Consider the following 19,066-nt stretch of genomic DNA (forward strand, 5'->3'; position numbering starts at 1 on the left):
CACATGCACACACATACAATCCATAGCACCTCACACATACACATACGTGCACATGCACACACATACGAGCACATGCACACACATACAATCCATAGCACCTCACACATACACATACGTGCACATGCACACACATACGTGCACATGCACACACATACGAACACAAAAAAAAGTTCACAAAACCACATTTAAATCTACTTAAAAATTAAACTGTTTTCCTCATTTCTCTACTGCAAATGTTTAAAGAATCCATTGTTATAAAGGGAGTAATTACCGTCTTAAGTAAACCAACTTTATTTTCTTAGGTCTGTTCTTTCAGTCGGTTTTCCCATAAGTAATTTTGGGAAGTAAGAACACACCCCTACCCCACCCCAGTGCAGAGGGCAGTGATATAGAGATATATAGGCCTGAGATTTGGACAGCAGAGGTCTGGACAAGGCAGTGACCCTACAGTCCTCCCAGCCAGGCTGCCTGGCTCCCAGGAAGTTCCTGTTCCTGCCCTGGAGCACAGGGACTGCTGAGCATGACTGTCACCCTCAGCCCTCATGCCTCTGCTTCTTGCCAGGGGCCCTGGGATACTTTCATACCGTCCACGTTTGTACCAAGTGTGATCCACTTTACACCTGTTGAGAAGCTCATATGAAAATGAAGAGTGCACATAGGAGACTCCTTGAGTTCTGTCCCTTGTCCCTAGTCCCTAGCTCTAAGCTCCACCGACAGCACTTTTGGGAAAACAAACAAAAATTGAAAACCCACAGTGCTGACCAAGCCTGTAGGAACTGTGAGATGCAGGATTTTCTTTCTCCCTCCCCCTCCTCCTCCCCTCCCCCTCCCCCTCCCTGCCCCCCTCTCTCTCAGCTGCTCTCTCTCCATTCTCTACAGCTTCCCTGTAAAATGCTGTTTCATTATCCATAATGCAGTAATTATTGGTTAACAGCAGCCTCCACTGTTCCTGGGAAGCGATACCGTCTCGGGCCAGAACATAGAGCCTCTGACACTGATTGACCATGTTCTGATACAGGCTCCAATAGGGTCGGGATATTTGGGACATTGGGCAAATTAATGAACCTCCTTATCAGTAGGTACAGAATGAGGAGAAAAACCGTTTCTCTCACAGGAAAATTTTGAGGAATATGAGAGATCATCTGTGCAAAGCACCTAGAATTATCTTTAACATAAAGGGTATATATTTATTATAAATATATTATTATTTATTAGGATACATTTGTATATAAAAATACATGAAAACCTCATTGAGTTGTACAGTACGTGTGAGAGAGCATGAGTGTGTGTATGCACACTCTCTGTTGTGCATGCGAAAGCCAGAGGATTGTCTCTTCCACCTTGGGCCCCAGGGACCAAACATCAGGTTCTCAGGCTCACCTGTCACGTGCTTTTAAATGATCCATCTCACCTGCCCCTGACCTTTGGAATACTAATAGAAGTAGATTCTAACTGTGATATAAAATAGGCTTTAATTTTAAAGTGCTTTTAAATATTTCTTAACATTGGTGATTTAAGATGGGGAAGTACTTACAAATTATGCAGTAGGGGAAAGAACATGGGCTTTAAGCAAAACAAATCAAGGTGCTTCTTTCTGAAGCCTTGTTTTCCTCGTGGGTGTAAGAGGGACAATAGTTAATTCACCAAGTTCCTGAGAGGATTCTGTGACGTCCATAAATGGAAAATCTCCAGCCCAGTGCCTGCTATGGCTATCCTGAGCAGCTCGGTGTGTGTGTGTGTGTGTGTGTGTGTGCACGCATGTGTACAGAGTATATTAAAGTGTCCTTGGGTTTGGGAGGAATGTCTTATTACTCTGTACTGTGTAAGTCTTCAGCTAGTTACGCTTCCTGCACCATTGCTAAAGCTACGTAAGCAGGCTGTCAGTTTCCTGTAATCTGCAGAAAGCACATCTCAGACCACCTGGAGAAACGGCTGGGTATACAGCTTGTGTCAGGGCACTTGATGCATGAAGCCTTGGGAAGCACTGAGAGGAGAGGAAGAAAAGGGGCGAGGTGCGGGAGGGGATGAGGGAAGAGAACATTAGGAGGCTCAGCGTGCATCTGCTTTTGCTTTAGGTGGGGATGTTTAAGGTCCACCCGGAGATCCCAGAGTCCATGTCTGCGGAGGCCAAGGCGTTCATACTGAAGTGTTTTGAACCAGACCCTGACAAGAGAGCCTGTGCTAATGACTTGCTTATTGACGAGTTCTTAAAAGTGTCCAGCAAAAAGAAAAAGACACAACCCAAACTTTCGGGTAAGTTGTTAAACAAAGAGGGTGTGGGTCGGTTTCTGAATCTAAAGCTTTTAAATGGAAAAATGTTTCCATAAGTAAACACCCATTTACTGGCTCACTGGAGAGCGGTGTAAACAGCACATTGCTTTCTGGCATTTGGCAAGTCATGTTACTATCCATTTCACAAATGCTGGGGCCTCCTCCATAATGAACTTCCAGCACATAGAGAATAGTTACTGTATCAGCCTCTAGTACTCTCTAGCATTGAGAAATAAAGGTTACAGGGTGAAAGAGGTAACCCTAGTCCTTCAGGGTTGAAACTCCACATTGCCACTAATGGACCACTGGCTGTAACAAAACTATTAAATTTCCAAACATCTAGGTAATGAAGCCTTTTAATTGTAGGAAGTAGAAAATACCTGCGACCTCCCAGAGACTGTATTTCTGAACAGTTGCCAAAGATGGAAGAAAGGAGGAAGGAATACAGGTGGTCTGGTTGCTAGCAACAATTAAAATGGAAGTGTAAATTATAAGCGAATTTTGTCAGTGAGTCCATAACTTATCTCAGGAAGGAAGGAAGGAAGAAAGACAAAGAGAAAGAGAGAGAGAGAGAGAAAGAAAGAGAAAGAAAGAAAAGAAAAGAAAAGAAGAGAGAGAGAGAGAGAGAATGAAAGAAAGAAAAGAAAAGATAAGATAAGATGGGGTAAAAAATCCACTTGACCCAGTGTTTGGGTGCTTATCTTGGATAAGGATGGGCAGTTGGACAGCAGGAAACCGCATTGACCCCTATCAAGCGCTCAGGTTTTGTGTACTGCCCAGTCTAACAGCAAAGCTGATACACACTGTTTGCTTTTTCCCACAGCTCTCTCCACTGGATCGAATGGTGAGTCGGGTTCTCCATTTGCCCACTGACCTGAGAACCGGCAAAGTGTGATGCTGGCCTTACTTGTCTTAGCTACCTTTTTTCTAGGAGCCAGTTGGCTATTTAGTTTATTTGGGGGAGGGGGAGAGTGGAGTGTCAATATCATATACCTTCTTTGGGAATCTTAAGACGTATACTGTACTCTCGTGGGCGAAGAGGTGTGGCTTTGTCTCATTGGGTTAGCTTTTGCAGATCGTAACAGAGATGTTGAGTTTGCTCTCATGTCAACTAAAGCATTTCAGAGAGTAATAAGGAGCAGTGCATGGCTGTGGGTGCGTGGTTGGCGGGAGTGTGAGCGCTTTAATGTCCATTGCAACAGGAAGTTAGCACCAGCAGGTCTCAGCAGGCTGTTAGGGTGCCTCAGAGCCAGTCAGCCTAGAGTAGAGGCCCCTTCACCAGGCTCTCCATTCACCAGGCTTTCTCCCGTCACTGCTTTCCTTCTGAGTTGGGGGCTTGGAGACAGGAATGCGGTGCTGCCTCCTTTCTCCCTCCACAGGCATCCTGGGATGTGGAAAGCAGCTCCTGAATTTGCTCAGGAGAGACCCCTCAGGGCTCCTTGGCTTGCTGAGCACTCTACTTTGCACAGAAGTCAGTTCTGATCCCTCGGCCTATTTTTTTTTTTATACGTGACATACAAAAGCTTATTTTAGATGTCACTCTGTGCTGCTTACTTCCCAGAGTTGGTTCTGAGACTATACTAATGTCCTATAGGAGAGTTGGAGCTGTGCCCAGCCTCTCCGTCTGGCATCGTTTGGTCCCTTCCACAGGCTGTGGCTTTCACTTGAGAGAAACCTTTCCCAACTGTATACGTTAACTTCCGTGAACTTAACTGTGGTCACTTCTACTCCCAGTCTGCTCAGTGAGCATGTGCCTCAACTGAACGTGAGGTTTCAGGTTATCTCTGCGAGTCAGCTGTGGCTCCCGTGTCCCCTCCCTCTGCGTTCAGGGTAGTTGTGCAGGGATTTAAACTCTGCCCTAGCTTTATAGTCTAGCTCTAGGTAAGCTATTATAAGACCTTGAGATCTTTAGAGTCAGTGGATGGGTGTTGGGATCAGACGTGGGTTCCCCTGTGCACTGAGTGGCCTTGAACATGACTTACTCTCCCAGGGAGGGGCCCAGACACCTGCTCTTGAGAAGGAGATGAGACCATGGCCACACACTTTGAAGGCAGTTGCGAGTGTTCTTACTGCTGCAGGCCTCCTGTACTCAGCACCGGCTTCTCCAGAGGCTGTCCACGATGGTTCCCATAGCCTGCAGGTCCCTGTTCTTTCCCTCAGTGCCCTCAGAGTTTTCCTGTTAGAACTTCCTCAGCCCTCCTGAATTCTCTTTGAGTTCCCCCCTGCCAGAGATGATTCCTCCCTAATCTACCCCCTTACCTGGATAAAGTTGCTCTCGAAGGAAGGGGCATCCCCTATGTCCCCAACGAACAAGTAAGACACGTGTGCTAACCTAAACCAGGAGCAAAAGTACCACCTCACCTCACTGTTCTCCAGGGTTTCTGTGGCCTCCATTCCATTATGTCTATGACCATGACTGGGTTTTCCACATGACAGAAAACCTTTCATTACCCTCTTCCCTTGGGTGTATTTTATAGGTCATATGCCGATTTCTGGGTAGAGCACAGACACTCCCCTACCAGGCACATGGTGGCTTAGTACTACTATGGTGGTTAGCATGTGCGCAGAGGACAAAGGTGGACAAGGTGTTCAGGACTGGATCCCAAGGGGGCTTGTCACCAAATACTAAAGAATTAGCCAAGAGGGGCAGAGAGCAGGAAAAGAGTTTGATCTGGAATGGTGTCAGCAACCAGCCCTGAGTCCATAATTTTCTTATAACTGAAATGTCCTGACTTCACCATCCGGGACGTCAGCCACCAGACCCTATGTGGTTGACTCACACTCCAAAATGGTGCCTATGGCTGAGGCACTCGTCTTTTATTGAAATGATAATGTAAATACTCACCCGAGGCTTCCAGCTACCATGTTGGATGGTGAAACCAGTCATCATTCTCATTGCTGGATGGAGGATAGCCTATTTATTTAATGTCATTGGTTCAATGGTACTATTCATTTAACATAAGAGGAGTTAGTGGCAAATGCTCAGTATATAGAAGTGACTCCGGCTGAGATCCTTCTACCTGGACTAATGGGTGTTTGCTAGTCATTAAAATGCCTGGCCCTTCCCATGGTCTGGAAGTGCAGCCTAGGCTCCCATTCTCTTGAGGAAGCTCAGGCAGCAGTTAGAACAGCTAAGGGGTGGGGGCTGTTCACCAAGGCTTGAGAAATTAGAGGCAGGCAGGCTAACTGGGTAGGAGGCTTTGTGTTAGAGGGCAGCTTTGTCCCTACATTGTCTGCGTGGGGAACCTAGAAGGTGCCTGTTGCCCCTGTTCTAATCTGCGATTTCCTCATGGAAATTGCATCCAACAAATCCCCACCTTCCACAAGTAAGAACATGGCTAATTTCTTTGAGATAGCACCCCTTCTTCCTCTAGATGGGAATTCTTAGCAACCTGGGTCCCATCCACAGGTGGGGCCACCTGCCCCTTCCCCAGCCAACCCTGGCCTTCTGAGAAAGCTTGCCTTTAGAGGATTGGGGACTCACACACTTTTCCATTAACCCCTAGAACTCAGCAATGCAGATCCTTCTCTAGAGACACACCTCTGAGGTGACATGGCCCATTCAGCCTCTTCAGATTTCCGCAGCCAGCTCCTGTACCACAGCCTGAGAGCCCAGAATCCCCTGTTGAGCTGGGATCTAGGTATCCGTGCTCTTCAAGGCCTGCAGAGCTCCAGGACACGAGAAAGCAACCTGAACAATCTAGCATGGATCCTCCATAAGCCTTTAAATGGACACCCAATACTGTGTTCTTCTTCCTAGCCTTAATGACAGTCAACATCCATCAGAGGCCAGGATCCCAGGCAGGTCCTTTCCACCCAGCCTACCCCTCTGGTCTACGTCACATATGCATGCCTCTGGTGGCTTCTGTCATGAACGGGTCCTCTTCAGACATCCCCTGGCCTAGTGCTGTGTTTTTTCCCTCTCCACCATCACGGATTCATGTCTGCAAGTTCACTATGCCCAGGTCTTCTCTGCTTGCTATTCCTGGCAGTCTAGTACTTGCCCTCCCACTTGACCTCTGAACCCTCTGTGACTAAACTCGCCATTGAGGCCCATGGAGCTAAATCCAACCGGAACTTTCTCAGCTCTCCCCAGTTCTCAGAGCTTTCTTGCCTGAAAGCCGGTTTTGTCTTGTTTCAGCCACGTCTGGGTCTCTCTGATGCCTCACCCAGCTGTGCTCTCATCCCATGGCTGAACCTCAGTCATTCCCCATTGCTGGTGCTTCTCTCTCCCCTTCCTATGAAATATTGGTATCTGGGAAGGGGGCATTACCTTCCCCTAAACTATAGCTCTCCTTATTTTCAATCACATTGAAATCACTGTGACTGAGGTCACACCTCTGACCCAAACTTCTTCTGAGCGCCACTCAAACCCAATTGCCTTGTTCACTTTGCAGGTTGAATAATCAAATAAATGCCCCTTGTCTGCTAGAGAGACTCCCCCCTTCAGCTTGTATTCTTTCTCATCATGATATGTAAATAATATATTAATTTTTAGAGAACAGAAACCTTGGAAACATTTTGATTTTTCACAAGGCTGGGCTTAACAAGAGAAGCAATTTAGAATCATGTCCATGGGTTGACTTCTCAGGCTGAGGATGAACCAGGACTATACATGGTGTCCACAGAAGTCCTTTATAAGATGATTGACAGGCCCTGGGTTCTGCCTTTAAACATGTAGACTTTTACCCCAGGAGGCCTCCTTTTAGGTAATCAGTTACCTTAAAACCCACAAGACAAAGGCTTTCTCAGTGCTGGCTACTCAGACCACCCAACGAGTCCAGAGAGGTAAAAAGCAGGATGAAGGAAGGCCTTGCTCCCTCTCTGTAGACAGGCGTCCATGTGCATCACATGAATACATTGACAGAAGCACAAGATAGGAACATCTTGGCTGGTAGTACAAACACTATTGATCCATTCATTCCCAAGATACCAGTTCTGCTTTTGAAATTCAAGTGATCATGGTGCTGATTCCTTCCTTATTGGGGAAGGTAGAGTCTTACTGATTTATAAATTCATAGCTGCCCTGCCTTGCTGAGTCTTGGCCTTCTCCTGCCTAGGTATCCCAAGTGCTGAGATTACAGCCTGTGCCTAGCTCAATCAAGTTCTTACCAAAGCCTTTTGCTACTTGTCTTAGTTAGGATTTCCATTGCTGTGAAGAGACACCATGTCCAAGGAAACTCTTATAAAGAAAAACATTTAATTGGGACTGGCTTAGAGGGTCAAAGGTTCAATCCATTATCATCAAGGCGGGAAGCATGGCAGTATATGTGTGTGTGTGTGTGTGTGTGTGTGTGTGTATACACATATATATATACACATGAAAAATATATATTTATGTAATATATTTAATATATAAATATATTTATATTTAATATAAACATATAGTGCCTGGGAAACAATTCTGGAGTTTGCCTTTGGGCCCTGCACATATGCAGAAACACATGTATACACATTTGCAAACACATGTATACCTGCCTGCACATACAAAATACTTGCTTAGTGTAGAAAAATTGGAAAATGTTTTCACCCTAAATTGTATCTTCTAGAAAGAAGTATGTTAATATCATAGCATAGTTTCTTTTATATTTTCTTTAGCTCCATGCGCAGCATACACCATTTACTCACACACACACACACACACACACACACACACACGCACACACACGCGAGTGCACGTATACGTCTTCAACCTAAAAGTACCTGGAGAAGCCAAAGGAAAAATAAAAGTCCTGTTGTTGGTTTTACTTGTCAACTTAACACAGTCTAGAATCTGCTCCCCCAACCCCAAGAATGTCTTAATGAGGAATTGTTAGATCAGGTTGGCTGTTAGGCGCACGTCTACAGGAGGCTGTCTTGATTGGTGTGAAGACCCAACCATGAGAGCATCACCATGCCCTGGCTTGGGTCCTGGCTTGGTCCCTGAAGTGATGGATTTTAGAACTGTGGACTAAGGTAAACCCTTTCTCACCTAGGCGTTTTCTGCCAGGACATTTCTTTATAACAGAAGGGAAGCTAGGATGGTCGCCCTACTTTTGGGTGTTTGTAAACCAGAGAGAAGAGTGCGTGATCACGATGTGGGTGTTTGTCTGGTGGTCGGTAGCCAGCACCCCAGCAACGATGGATAACTTGCAATAGTGGGGAACAAGGAAAGAGGAGCCCCTGCTAAACTGATTATCCACTGTCTTTGAGACTCGGTCGAGTTCAGCTCAACCCAGCTTGAGAGAAATTAAGTAAAAAGAGGTTTCCAAGCAACCATGCATGCTTTTTTAAAATAACTTTACACTTGTCTTATTTTTAGTAAGAGATGTTTGTAATGTTGAGGCATTAAAGATGTTTCTGGCAAAATGTACTGTCTTTAAAACAGTTTGGAATGAAATGTAGGGAGCTCCTACTATGCGATAATCCATCTTAGTCTCCAGCAATGCAATGCAGCCTCATGTGTTTGCAGTGGGATTCGTGTCTGGCAGCTAGGGAGGGAGGGCCTTAGAGGTCTCTTGGTTTCAAAAACTTTTTTTTTTTTTTTTAAAGCAAAGAATGCTTTTTTGTGTGCCTCCTCCTGCCGTGACCTGTGGCAGTCAGCATGTTTGTCTTAGGTGAAGCAGGGTTAGCACCTGTTGCTCAGAACCACAGCATCTCATTCCTTCCTGTTTCCAAGGTGGCCACAGATGCTAAGGTGGACCTTCACGCCTGTGAGGACGTAGCTTTAATGTTTTAAATTGTGCATCTCATTCTGTTTGTACATGTGGGAAATGAGACCTGTAGATGTCAATTTAAGTCATCAGTTAAAATGGGAACCCAGGACTTGCTGAGCCTGCAGCCTGGGGGATGTTCCTTTCAGGGTCCAAGAAACCCTTGCCCACCTACCTATGGTATTTTGAATGAAGCAGGGTCAGCGATCACATGATCAGCTTCTTACACAGCACGATCTATCCAGTCATGGGCATGGCAAAGGGTACTGATCTCTTTTACAGACATGCCAGTAAGTGTAATCTCTCTCTCTCCCTCTCTCTCTCTCTCTCTCTCTCTCTCTCCCTCCCTCCCTCCCTCCCTCCCTCCCTCCCTCCTATCACAGAGTATCTTAGAAGCATCTCCCTGCCGGTTCCTGTCCTGGTAGAAGACACCAGCAGCAGTAGCGAGTATGGCTCTGTTTCTCCTGATACAGAGCTGAAGGCGGACCCCTTCTCCTTCAAAGCCAGAGCTAAGTCCTGTGGAGAAAAGGACGGGAAAGGGATACGGACATTGTTCCTGGGGTAAAGAGCTGACTTGTTTGTGCCCAAAGACATACCCTGTGGACTGTCACTCTGCAAGGAGACCCTGACTTATGTTGTATCCATTATTACAGCATTCCAGATGAAAATTTTGAAGATCACAGTGCGCCCCCATCCCCTGAAGAGAAAGACTCGGGCTTTTTTATGCTGAGAAAAGATAGTGAGAGGCGAGCTACCCTTCACAGAATCCTGACCGAAGACCAGGACAAGGTTGTAAGGAACCTAATGGAATCTCTGGCCCAGGTAAAGCTTCCTGGACACCCCTTCCTGAAGATTTACATAGGATGTTGTTGTTGTTGTGTTGTTTTGTAAATTTTATTTAATCTTTTTGGTGTTGTTTGTTTGTTTTCAAGACAGGGTTTTTTTGTGTAACCCCAACTGTCCTGGAACTCTCTCTGTAGACCAGGCTGGCCTTGAACTTGGAGACTGGCCTACTTCTGCCTCCCTAGTGCTGGGATTAAAGGCGTGTGCTTCCCCCACCACCACCCCTGCCCCTACTCTACTTCCTGATTAGGTGGGGCTACAGGTGCACCACACCACACCCCGGCCAAATGCTACCGATTTTTACCTGTGTGCATACAGCCTGGAGTTGTCTAGGAGGTTTGGAAGTGTGTGAGAAGGCTGTAATACTTATGAGACAAACCTACTATATGCTGAGTGTCTTAGCACCTGCGAGGCTGAGGCATGGAGATGGTTAGTTCTAGCCCACCCTGGGCTACATAAGGAACCTTATTTTGCAAAATAATAATAATTATTATTATTATTATTATAGCCCTCCCATGAGGAAACAATACAAATTGTTGTACACTGAAAGCAATGTGGTTCACTCTTTTTCTTGCTGGTTGCTCTCCATCCCCACCCCACCCCTCCTTCTCCCTTCCTTCCTCTGTCCATTCGTCCATCTGTCCTTCATCCCATTCTCCGTGCTCCCTTCTTCCACTCTTCTTCCTCCTTCACTCCTCCCTTCCTTCCTATTCTTGTATATTTCAGAGAGGAGCTGATGGAATTAAGGGGTTTGCAGTCCCCCTTGAGGTAGTAGAATCTTGGCTCTAGTAGACCACAGCAGCAATCGCAGGTGTACTGCTTTATTGACAAGTTAGTGTGTGGGACTTGATTAGTGTCCGTACAGTACCTGGACGGCACACGCAGCAGCCTACACAGTTCTGCTGCTCATTCACTGGGTTGGTAAACAAAGGTTAAGCCTCATGAATTGCTGTTTTGGCATAAGCGCAAGTCTGCCTATCAGCTGTCCCTCTGATCACTGGAAACATTAGCAGGTGGAACCCTAGCTTATGAGGTCACCAAATTCACACAGGAAGTGGGGGGCAGCTGTGAGCAACTGTGTAGTATGTTAGAGTTACTAGACGAAGAACAGACAAACCAACCAACCAAACACCTTGCCAAAGAAACTATTTTGCGTGGTACGTTAGCTTGCCAGGGCAAAATGCCACAAACTGGATGTCTCACTCAGCAGAAATGTGTTTCCTTGAAGTTCTGGAGGCTCAGAGTGCAAGGCCAGCATATTTACTGTCTTCTGGGAATGAATGACCATCTCCCACTCAGTATCCCAAGATGCCCTGCTCTCTGTGCACGAGCACCCCAGTCCAGGTGGATTAGACCCCATCCTTATTTATGCCTGACATAATAAGATTCCCTCAGTTCCAGCAGGTAGGCCACAGCTTGGAGCTCTTGCAAATGTGCGCTTCACTCCCATAGACATAGCAAATCCTCAGCATGGCATCTGTCATCCTCTATTATCAGTGCCCCGAAGTCACTGTGAACTGCTGGTGGCTGTGGCAGTATGGACTGCACACAGCTCTGTTCCTCTCTTGGCCTGACCTTGTCTTCCATCAGGACAGATGGGGAGCCAAGTTCTCTTTCTTGGCACTTACTGTTCAGCTCCAGCTGCATCTTGTCAGCCATACTAGGCTTCTGTGCTGTTCCCTGAGCCTGAACATTCTGTCACCATAAGAATTCCCTAGTATCCACCTTTTGGATCTCATAAGAAGAGTAATGTGTGTGTGCCAGTAAAGGCTCTGGCTGCAGGGAGAGCTTAAGAGAATGCCGTCAGTACTTTCTGAAGGAGGCCGACTGTGGTCCTAATAGAAAGCTGTCTCAGATAAGGACCACGGTGACCATGAGGCCCAGGAAACAGGTGTTGTGGCCTGAGAAGGCAGGCAGGCCTTGAGGTAAGGGGTAGTTGCCAGAGAGGCTAGGTGTGCCCATGCGGATCGTTCAGGAACAGAGAATAGGACAGATTGAGATACAGGGAACCAAGGTTGGATGGAGGGAACGGATGCATGACTTGCAGTTCATGCAGTCATTCAGCAAACACTGTCCATCTGCTGAATGCCAGGTGTCCTAGTTAGGGTTTTACTGCTGTGAACAGACACCATGACCAGTGCAAGTCTTACAAAGGACAACATCTAGTTGGGGCTGGCTTACAGGTTCAGAGATTCAGTCCATTATCATCAAGGAGGGAGCATGACAGAGTTCAGTCAGGCATGGTACAGCAATGCTGAGAGTTCTGTGTCTTCATCTGAAGGCTGCTATGAGGAGACTGCTTCCAGGCAGCTAGGATGAGGGTTTTATAGCCCATACCCATAGTGACACACCTACTCCAACAGGACCACACCTATTCTAACAGGGCCATACCTTTTAATAGTGCCACTCCCTGGGCTGAGCATATATAAACCATCACACCAGGTCTGTTCCACATGCAGGGGATACCTCAGTGAACAAACTATAACTCTATCTCACCAAAGTTGACTTTGTAGCAAAAGAGGAGGAGGAGGACCAGGAGGAGCAGAAGAAGGATAAGAAAGAGGAGAAAAAGGAAGAGGAGGAGGAGAAAAGAAGGAGGAGGAAGAGGAGAACTGTTAGCTATTAGATACATTGTAACCACCGCACATAGTCCCTCAGGTCATTATCTATATGTGTACTCATTCAGTCTCCAGGATGGCAGGACTAAAGGGTACTCCTATTAGCAACCATCTTTTCCATCTGAAGAAAGCAATACATAGAGGGCTTGTGTAGGTTCCGAAGCCATGCACCCATGAAAGATGGAGTTGGGATTGATGCAGTCTGGCTCCAGGGTGGATAGTCTTAACCTCAGACTGCAAATGGAAAGGCAGGGGTGGAAGGCCACTATTATCCACGCTGGGATGAAGGCTTCGATGATGGCCGTGAGTTTATGATATTTACTTTTAGGTCAGGAATTGTCTAAATTAGCCACATTCCAAAAAGGTACAGCTTTCCAGGGCAGAAGATGTGGTCTTGTTTGTTTTGTTTTGTTTTGTTTCTTTGACTCCTGATGGACTGTGGCTCCACTGACTGGGTCCTCACTGTAGCTCCATTTTCCAAGACAGTCATTTCTGTAACTGCTGAAATTCTGGTTACCGAATACACTTGTGGGATTAAACCTGGGTCTGGAATATCTCAAGCACGCGTTCTACCACTGGGCTATGGTTTATTATGAAATCCCTAAAATTTGAGGATTTTTTACTAGATTATTTTCAGTGGATTATCTACATTTTTAAATAAAGCTCACTGGAATGTTTCCTATGAGAGAAAAGATGGAGGACCCAAGTCCAGGGCAGCCTTAGAAAGAAGGCCTTGGACACCAAGAAGCTCTTGGAGTACCCGAAACTGCCAGCCAGAATCACACCCAAATGCTCAGATGCCAGCGGTGGGCTGCACTGTTCAGGACACTGTGGATTCCTTACAGGGACGTCCATCTGTCGCACCACATGGTGACTTGGTGGCAGAACAGGTCTTACTCCAGTTTACGGCTGATGTTCCAGCTTGTGGCAAGGGGGACACATAGTTAGGAGCTTGGATTACGTTTGGGTTTGCCTTAGTCAAGAGTCCTGGCTCCATCACTTCAAGGCTGTGCCATCTGAGTAAGATACTGACCTCCTCAGAGCCTGAGCTGCTTCACGTGCTAGACAAAGCCTCATGACATCGCTGACAGGAGTCACTGAGTCATGGGAAATTTAGGTCAAAATAAAAAAAAAAAAAACACTGTACAAATGCGAACTTATTACCGCCAACCAAGCTAATAATAGTTACCTAGTTTCTTTTTTTATTCAACAACCAGAGAGAAATAATTTCTCCCCCGCCCCACACATAACGTTTTTATTGATTCTCTGAGAGTTTCACATCCTGCACCTTGATCACAATCCTTTCTATGTAGACATTATTTTCTTAATGTTTTTAAACCTTTCTAGAGAAATATTTACATTTCATTCTACACTCCAGAACAAACCCAAAGGGAATTATTGATGATTGGTTAGGCCCTTAGTATATTAACCCATGAAAAGCTTTCTTTTAATTTTTGGGTGTGTGTATCTCGTATGTGTGTGTTGTGTGTTCCGAAGTATATTATGGGGTGTATGTTGCATGCACACAAGTGTGCAGGTGCATGCACATGTGGAGGTCAGAGACTGGCCTTTGTCTTCCTCTGTTACTCTCTGACTTACTAACCTAAGACCGTGTCTCTCACTGACCCGGAAGCTTGCTCTCTCAGCTAGGCTGACTGGCCAGTGCGCTCTCGGGATCCACCAGTCTCTGCCTCACGATGCTGGGGTTACAGGCAAGTGAAGACAAGACCCCCTCTTTACACGAGTGATAGGTTCTCCCTGGCCCCAGTTTTTATTGATTACAGTTTAACTTCTTTAAACTGTATCTCACCTTTCACAAATCGCTGACAGTTTAAGGAATAAAGGATAGGGAGAGGGTTCGATGGACAAGAACACTTTCTGTGAAAACGAGGAGCAGAGTTCAAATCCAAATCTCTAGCACTCATAAAAAGCTGAGTGTGGCAGGGCAGGTCTAGAACCCCAGCCCAAGGGGAGATGGAAGATCCTTGGAGATCATTGAGAGACCTTGTAATAAGGCAGCGAGTAAGAGAGGAAGATAGCCCAATATCTGCTTGTGGCCTTAGCATGTGTGCATAGCTGCATATAACACACACACACACACACACACCCCTGTGCACACAAGGCTAGAGAGGACTTTTGCAGGAAAGCTGTGAATGCTGAATTTGTGGGAAAGGCTCACTGTCGAATGCTGCCATTGTTCTGAGGCAGGTTTACCCTGCGGAACATGCTCTCTCAGAAAGAAAAGCCCTTGAATGAGCTGACACAGAGGGGCGGGAGTTAGGACAGAAATGATGATGACTAAGCAGATGTGGTAGCCTGGACGGGAAGCATTTCCCAGGGTAGAGACCGCGCTTGTGTAGGACAGCCACACGCGCATCCAGGCAACATGTTGTTGTTGTTGCTGCTGCTGCTGCTGCTGCTGCTGCTGCTGCTGCTGTTGCTGTTGTTTTGAAGACAAACCTGATGTCAAAAATAAATGTTTGCTCTCCTAGCAGTTCGCTCTCCTGATATTTTCCTGGTGTTAGGAAGTCGCCTGTGAATCTTCCCTCTGGCTGTCATTTAGTTTGTGGTGAGAAAAAAATAAAGAGTGTAATTGTTCTCAGTGTAATTGTCAAATGTTTCTTTAATGACAGCCTTTAGGCCTTTCAATTTAGACTTTTCTCATGAGAACTTAAACAGGGGACCAAGCTCCTAAATCAAGAATATATGTGGAGAAGGTGAGGGTGTGTTTTGAAATTTTTCATGGAATTCTAATGATGGGAATTTTATTGGTCTGGTGAAGAAACTTAATTTTAATAATACAGTTAGAAAATGTAGTATGAACTAGAAATTAGCTTAATAAAAAATCTTGAAGTTTAATGAGGATTAGGTTTTCTTTACAGGCTCAGTGTGCCTTGCTCACATTATAAAATAAAATAAAATAAAAATCACTTTGAAAGAGAGGTCTATTTAAATATGTGAAAGTTTCCTTGGTTCGTTTTTTATAACTGATTACCCAGTTGTTGTTAAGGTGGGGTTTCAATGGTCGTGTCTAACCTGGCCCCTTTTACGACAGGGAATTGACTTTAAAGGCCATGAAAGGGCCAGGCACACCTTTTGATAGATACACACAGCCAGGAGAGAGGTAGCCGGCTGGTACCCGGCTGAGCCTGGCCTAGAGAACCATGGTGTGTGAGTCCGGAAGACTGAGAGCTCCACGGTTCCTCCCATCTTTGCTCTTGCTTGGCTGCTGCTGGTCTTGTGCTGTTCGTCTCTGTTCTATCTTCTCTTTCCCTACCCATTGTCATTCTCAACTCCCCTGCATCTACTCCTGTGTCCTTGGGTGCACCCCTGACCCTGGGTTGTGACCTTTCTGCAGGCAGACTTGGAGATTAAGATTCCATGGCTCCATGCCCCTCTGTCCAATTAAAATTCCCAAGAGCAGGATTCTCACCGCCTCAACCTATCCCCATCTGGGCACAGCCCAAATGTGCCCTGGCTACCGACCAGCGTGGGCGTAAGGCTGTTTCTCCAAAGACTGGTTACTTCTGGCAGCAGTGATGGCTACTAAGGGAGCCGCGGAGTTCAAAGCATGTTCTTTGTCATTAGGGGAAGGCCTCTCAGAGCTCAGGTCTTCTGAGAAAAGGCTCCGAGAAGGGGGAGCTCGCGTGGAGTACAGAGTGACTGAGGCCCTGTGGGGTTTTATTTTCAGGGTGCTGAAGAGCCTAAACTAAAGTGGGAACACATCACAACCCTCATCTCGAGCCTCAGAGAGTTTGTGAGGTCCACTGACCGAAAAATCATAGCCACTACACTGTCCAAGCTCAAGCTGGAGCTGGACTTCGACAGCCACGGCATCAGCCAGGTGCAGGTGGTCCTCTTTGGCTTCCAGGATGCGGTAAGTGCGTGGGCCACCATTTCCCCACAAACTCTGCTCAGTGTCGGTTATAGAAATGGGATACAATTCAAATTCTGTTCCCTCTCATTTACTCGTAAACTGCATTCTCTTCGGATGACAGATGTGAGGTATTTATTGAGTTCCCTCAAAGGTAAGAGACCCACACAGCTGAACCACCATGGGAAACAGCAAGACTTACAGACATTCATTCCCAAGGCTGGGTTTCTCCTTAGGATCATGTGTTGGCCTCTAAAGCATAGTGCACATTAGTCATGTTTTGTAATGCTGAACAAGAGGTGCCATCTAGTGGCCACTGAGAGAAATGCACTGTTACACCTGGGAATGCTCACTGTTGAAATGGTGATCTCTCTCCCCTCAGCCCCCAAGACTTTTCTCTGGTTTCCATATAGGACATTCTTAACAAGTTCATTTCGTAAATATCCACTATTTTCCCACCATAAATATATTTTGGAAAACAGGCAGTTGGTGAGTGGAAACTACCCGAGATCTAATGAGAGATCGCTGACAGTCTTATGCAAGACAAACTAGAAGTTATTCTGCAAGTCTGATTCAAAATAGACCTTTATAAGCCACTCTCAGACACACAAGGTATGGGAGGCAGGAAAAAATATCTGGATGGTGCCTGTTATGCAAATATAAAATTGCACTGTATGGTTTTATTTAAATTTTTAATATTAACTTGTAATGTATTACTCCTGTGTTAGGTAGTTTCTTGACATTTGTCTATGAAACAAGAAACAATCCTCCATTCCAAACTGAATCTTCATCCTTCCACAGTCACTGGTGTTCTGAGTGGAAACTACTTGGTCTTTCTGCTGTATGATGAACAGGAACAAGATTCTCCTGACTGGACCGAGGTCTTAGAGAATCAAAGCAGCGCCTGCCACTAATATTAAATGCTAAGGCATGCTTGCACTGCAACTATGGCAACCCAGCCATCTGCCATCGAGTGCAACGATGTAGCTGATTTGTGCCTGCCCACACATCGGCTTCTGGGCAAGAGGTTGGGGAGCGGAGTGAATTGGCTGGAGAATTCAGAGTGAGAGCTAGTTAGCTGTAATCCTAGGCCTTGGGCCCAGGTCAGACATAGTCATGCAACTCGCTCACCCCAGTTTTACTCCTGGCCTGTCGAGTGCTCTTGTTGGGTAATATGCTGTGTAATGCGGCACTGAGTAATACGCTGTGTGATGAGGGGATGTGCAGGCAGGCTATGGCTATAAAGGATTCACACTTGAAATACTCCCATGTCCTAAGTTAGACACATAAGCAGGCAGATCCATTTAAGAAATGGAGGTACTGCAAGCTCACTCTGAAAGAATTCCCTGGAGCAAGTGAGGTCCAAGGAGTAGCTCATTTCCTTGGGAGCAACTGCTATGAGAAAGGCCTCAGGCCGGCTCTCTCCTAAACCGGGTCGTTTAGGAGACAGACTGAGGCTGGACCAAGGGAAAGACTGAGCAGCTGTCGTTCTGACTCTTGGCATGAGTTTGGAGCTCAGCCACCATTTTCCAGCTTCCACCTGGTTCTCTAACCGCAGCTTACATAGGTGACATTGTGAACCGGGAAGAATGACCCAATCCAGATGTTAAGGGAATTCTGTTCAACCTTTAAAAAGGAAATTCTGGCACAGGTTGTAAATGTAGATGAGTCCTAGGGATGTCATGCTAGGTCAAACGGGATGGTCTTTCAAAATGACCAGAGAATTCATCCTCTGACTTTGGGGAGGTTCCCGGAGCACAGACCACAGGGATGGAAGCAGGTCAGGTGTGCAGCACTGTTGGGTGAGAACTTAGATCTGACTGAGTCCCGAGTTCCAATTCTGTATGAGAAAGAGCCCTAAGGATGGATGGCGAGGACCTTCACACAATAACATGGGGGTACATAGTGCCTCAGGTGGTTGAAATCACTAATTTTATATTATTAAGACTCATCTGAGCAAATACAAATGATTAACATTGGAAGTCTTATATTCTGTGTGCTTCACAGTAGGACAGAATGGTAGGGTGTATAACTGTTTAAATGGGTGCGACCTTTACCAGTCATAGTAAAAAGTTATCTTTACAACAATCTTTTTTTATGTGACTGAGCTTTCTGGAATATTCTAGCAGATTATTCCCCTGTATCAGCATCAGCAACAGTTGCAGGAAAAGAAGAAAAAGATCAGATTTGCCAAGGTGCAGGTCGTGCGTGGATGCTAATTTGTACTCTCTTCCCTTGATTTTTCCAAATCGTGGATGTGCTCAGGCTTTGTCTGTGTTACATGGTGGTCAGGACCTGGCAGGGTGGGAATCGTCTATTGAAAACCTCTTGGACTCTCCCTGCTTTTACACTTTCTACAGCTGTTCTAAGTGCCACAACTGTAGCCTTCCTCTTCCTTTTCCTCTTCCTCATGCATATGCCCATGCATATAAACACACACGCACACACACACACGCACACACACACACACCCCTTGCAGGAAGAGAAAAATAGTAATAAATAATGTAGAAAATTAACATAGACTAAAGGTCGCTGTCTTTCCAGGTCAATAAAGTTCTTCGGAATCATAACATCAAGCCACACTGGATGTTCGCCCTGGACAGCATCATCCGAAAGGCTGTGCAGACAGCGATTACCATTCTGGTTCCAGGTCAGAGCTATTTACTTACTGTGCAAAGATAATTAGTGCTTGTATACTCTGGGTTGGTCTGCCTCTGCCATTTCATTTCTGGTTTTCTTCAGTGTTTTTTTTTTTTTTTTTTTTTTTT

General features: G+C 45.9%; 1 protein-coding gene across 1 annotated transcript in view; it reads left to right on the top strand.

Moving 5' to 3' along the window:
- Map3k5 (mitogen-activated protein kinase kinase kinase 5) overlaps positions 1-19,066 on the top strand; it is a 195,453-nt gene that overhangs the window by 162,731 nt on the left and 13,656 nt on the right. Inside the window, exons 20-25 of the mRNA XM_021174435.2 lie at positions 2,076-2,253; positions 3,095-3,115; positions 9,347-9,524; positions 9,617-9,785; positions 16,116-16,301; positions 18,843-18,948. Of these exons, the coding sequence (XP_021030094.1) occupies positions 2,076-2,253; positions 3,095-3,115; positions 9,347-9,524; positions 9,617-9,785; positions 16,116-16,301; positions 18,843-18,948 (838 nt within the window). The remainder of the gene's footprint in view (positions 1-2,075; positions 2,254-3,094; positions 3,116-9,346; positions 9,525-9,616; positions 9,786-16,115; positions 16,302-18,842; positions 18,949-19,066) is intronic.

The sequence above is a fragment of the Mus caroli genome, chromosome 10 (assembly GCF_900094665.2).
Source record: "Mus caroli chromosome 10, CAROLI_EIJ_v1.1, whole genome shotgun sequence".
In the NCBI taxonomy this organism is placed as follows: Eukaryota; Metazoa; Chordata; class Mammalia; order Rodentia; family Muridae; genus Mus; species Mus caroli.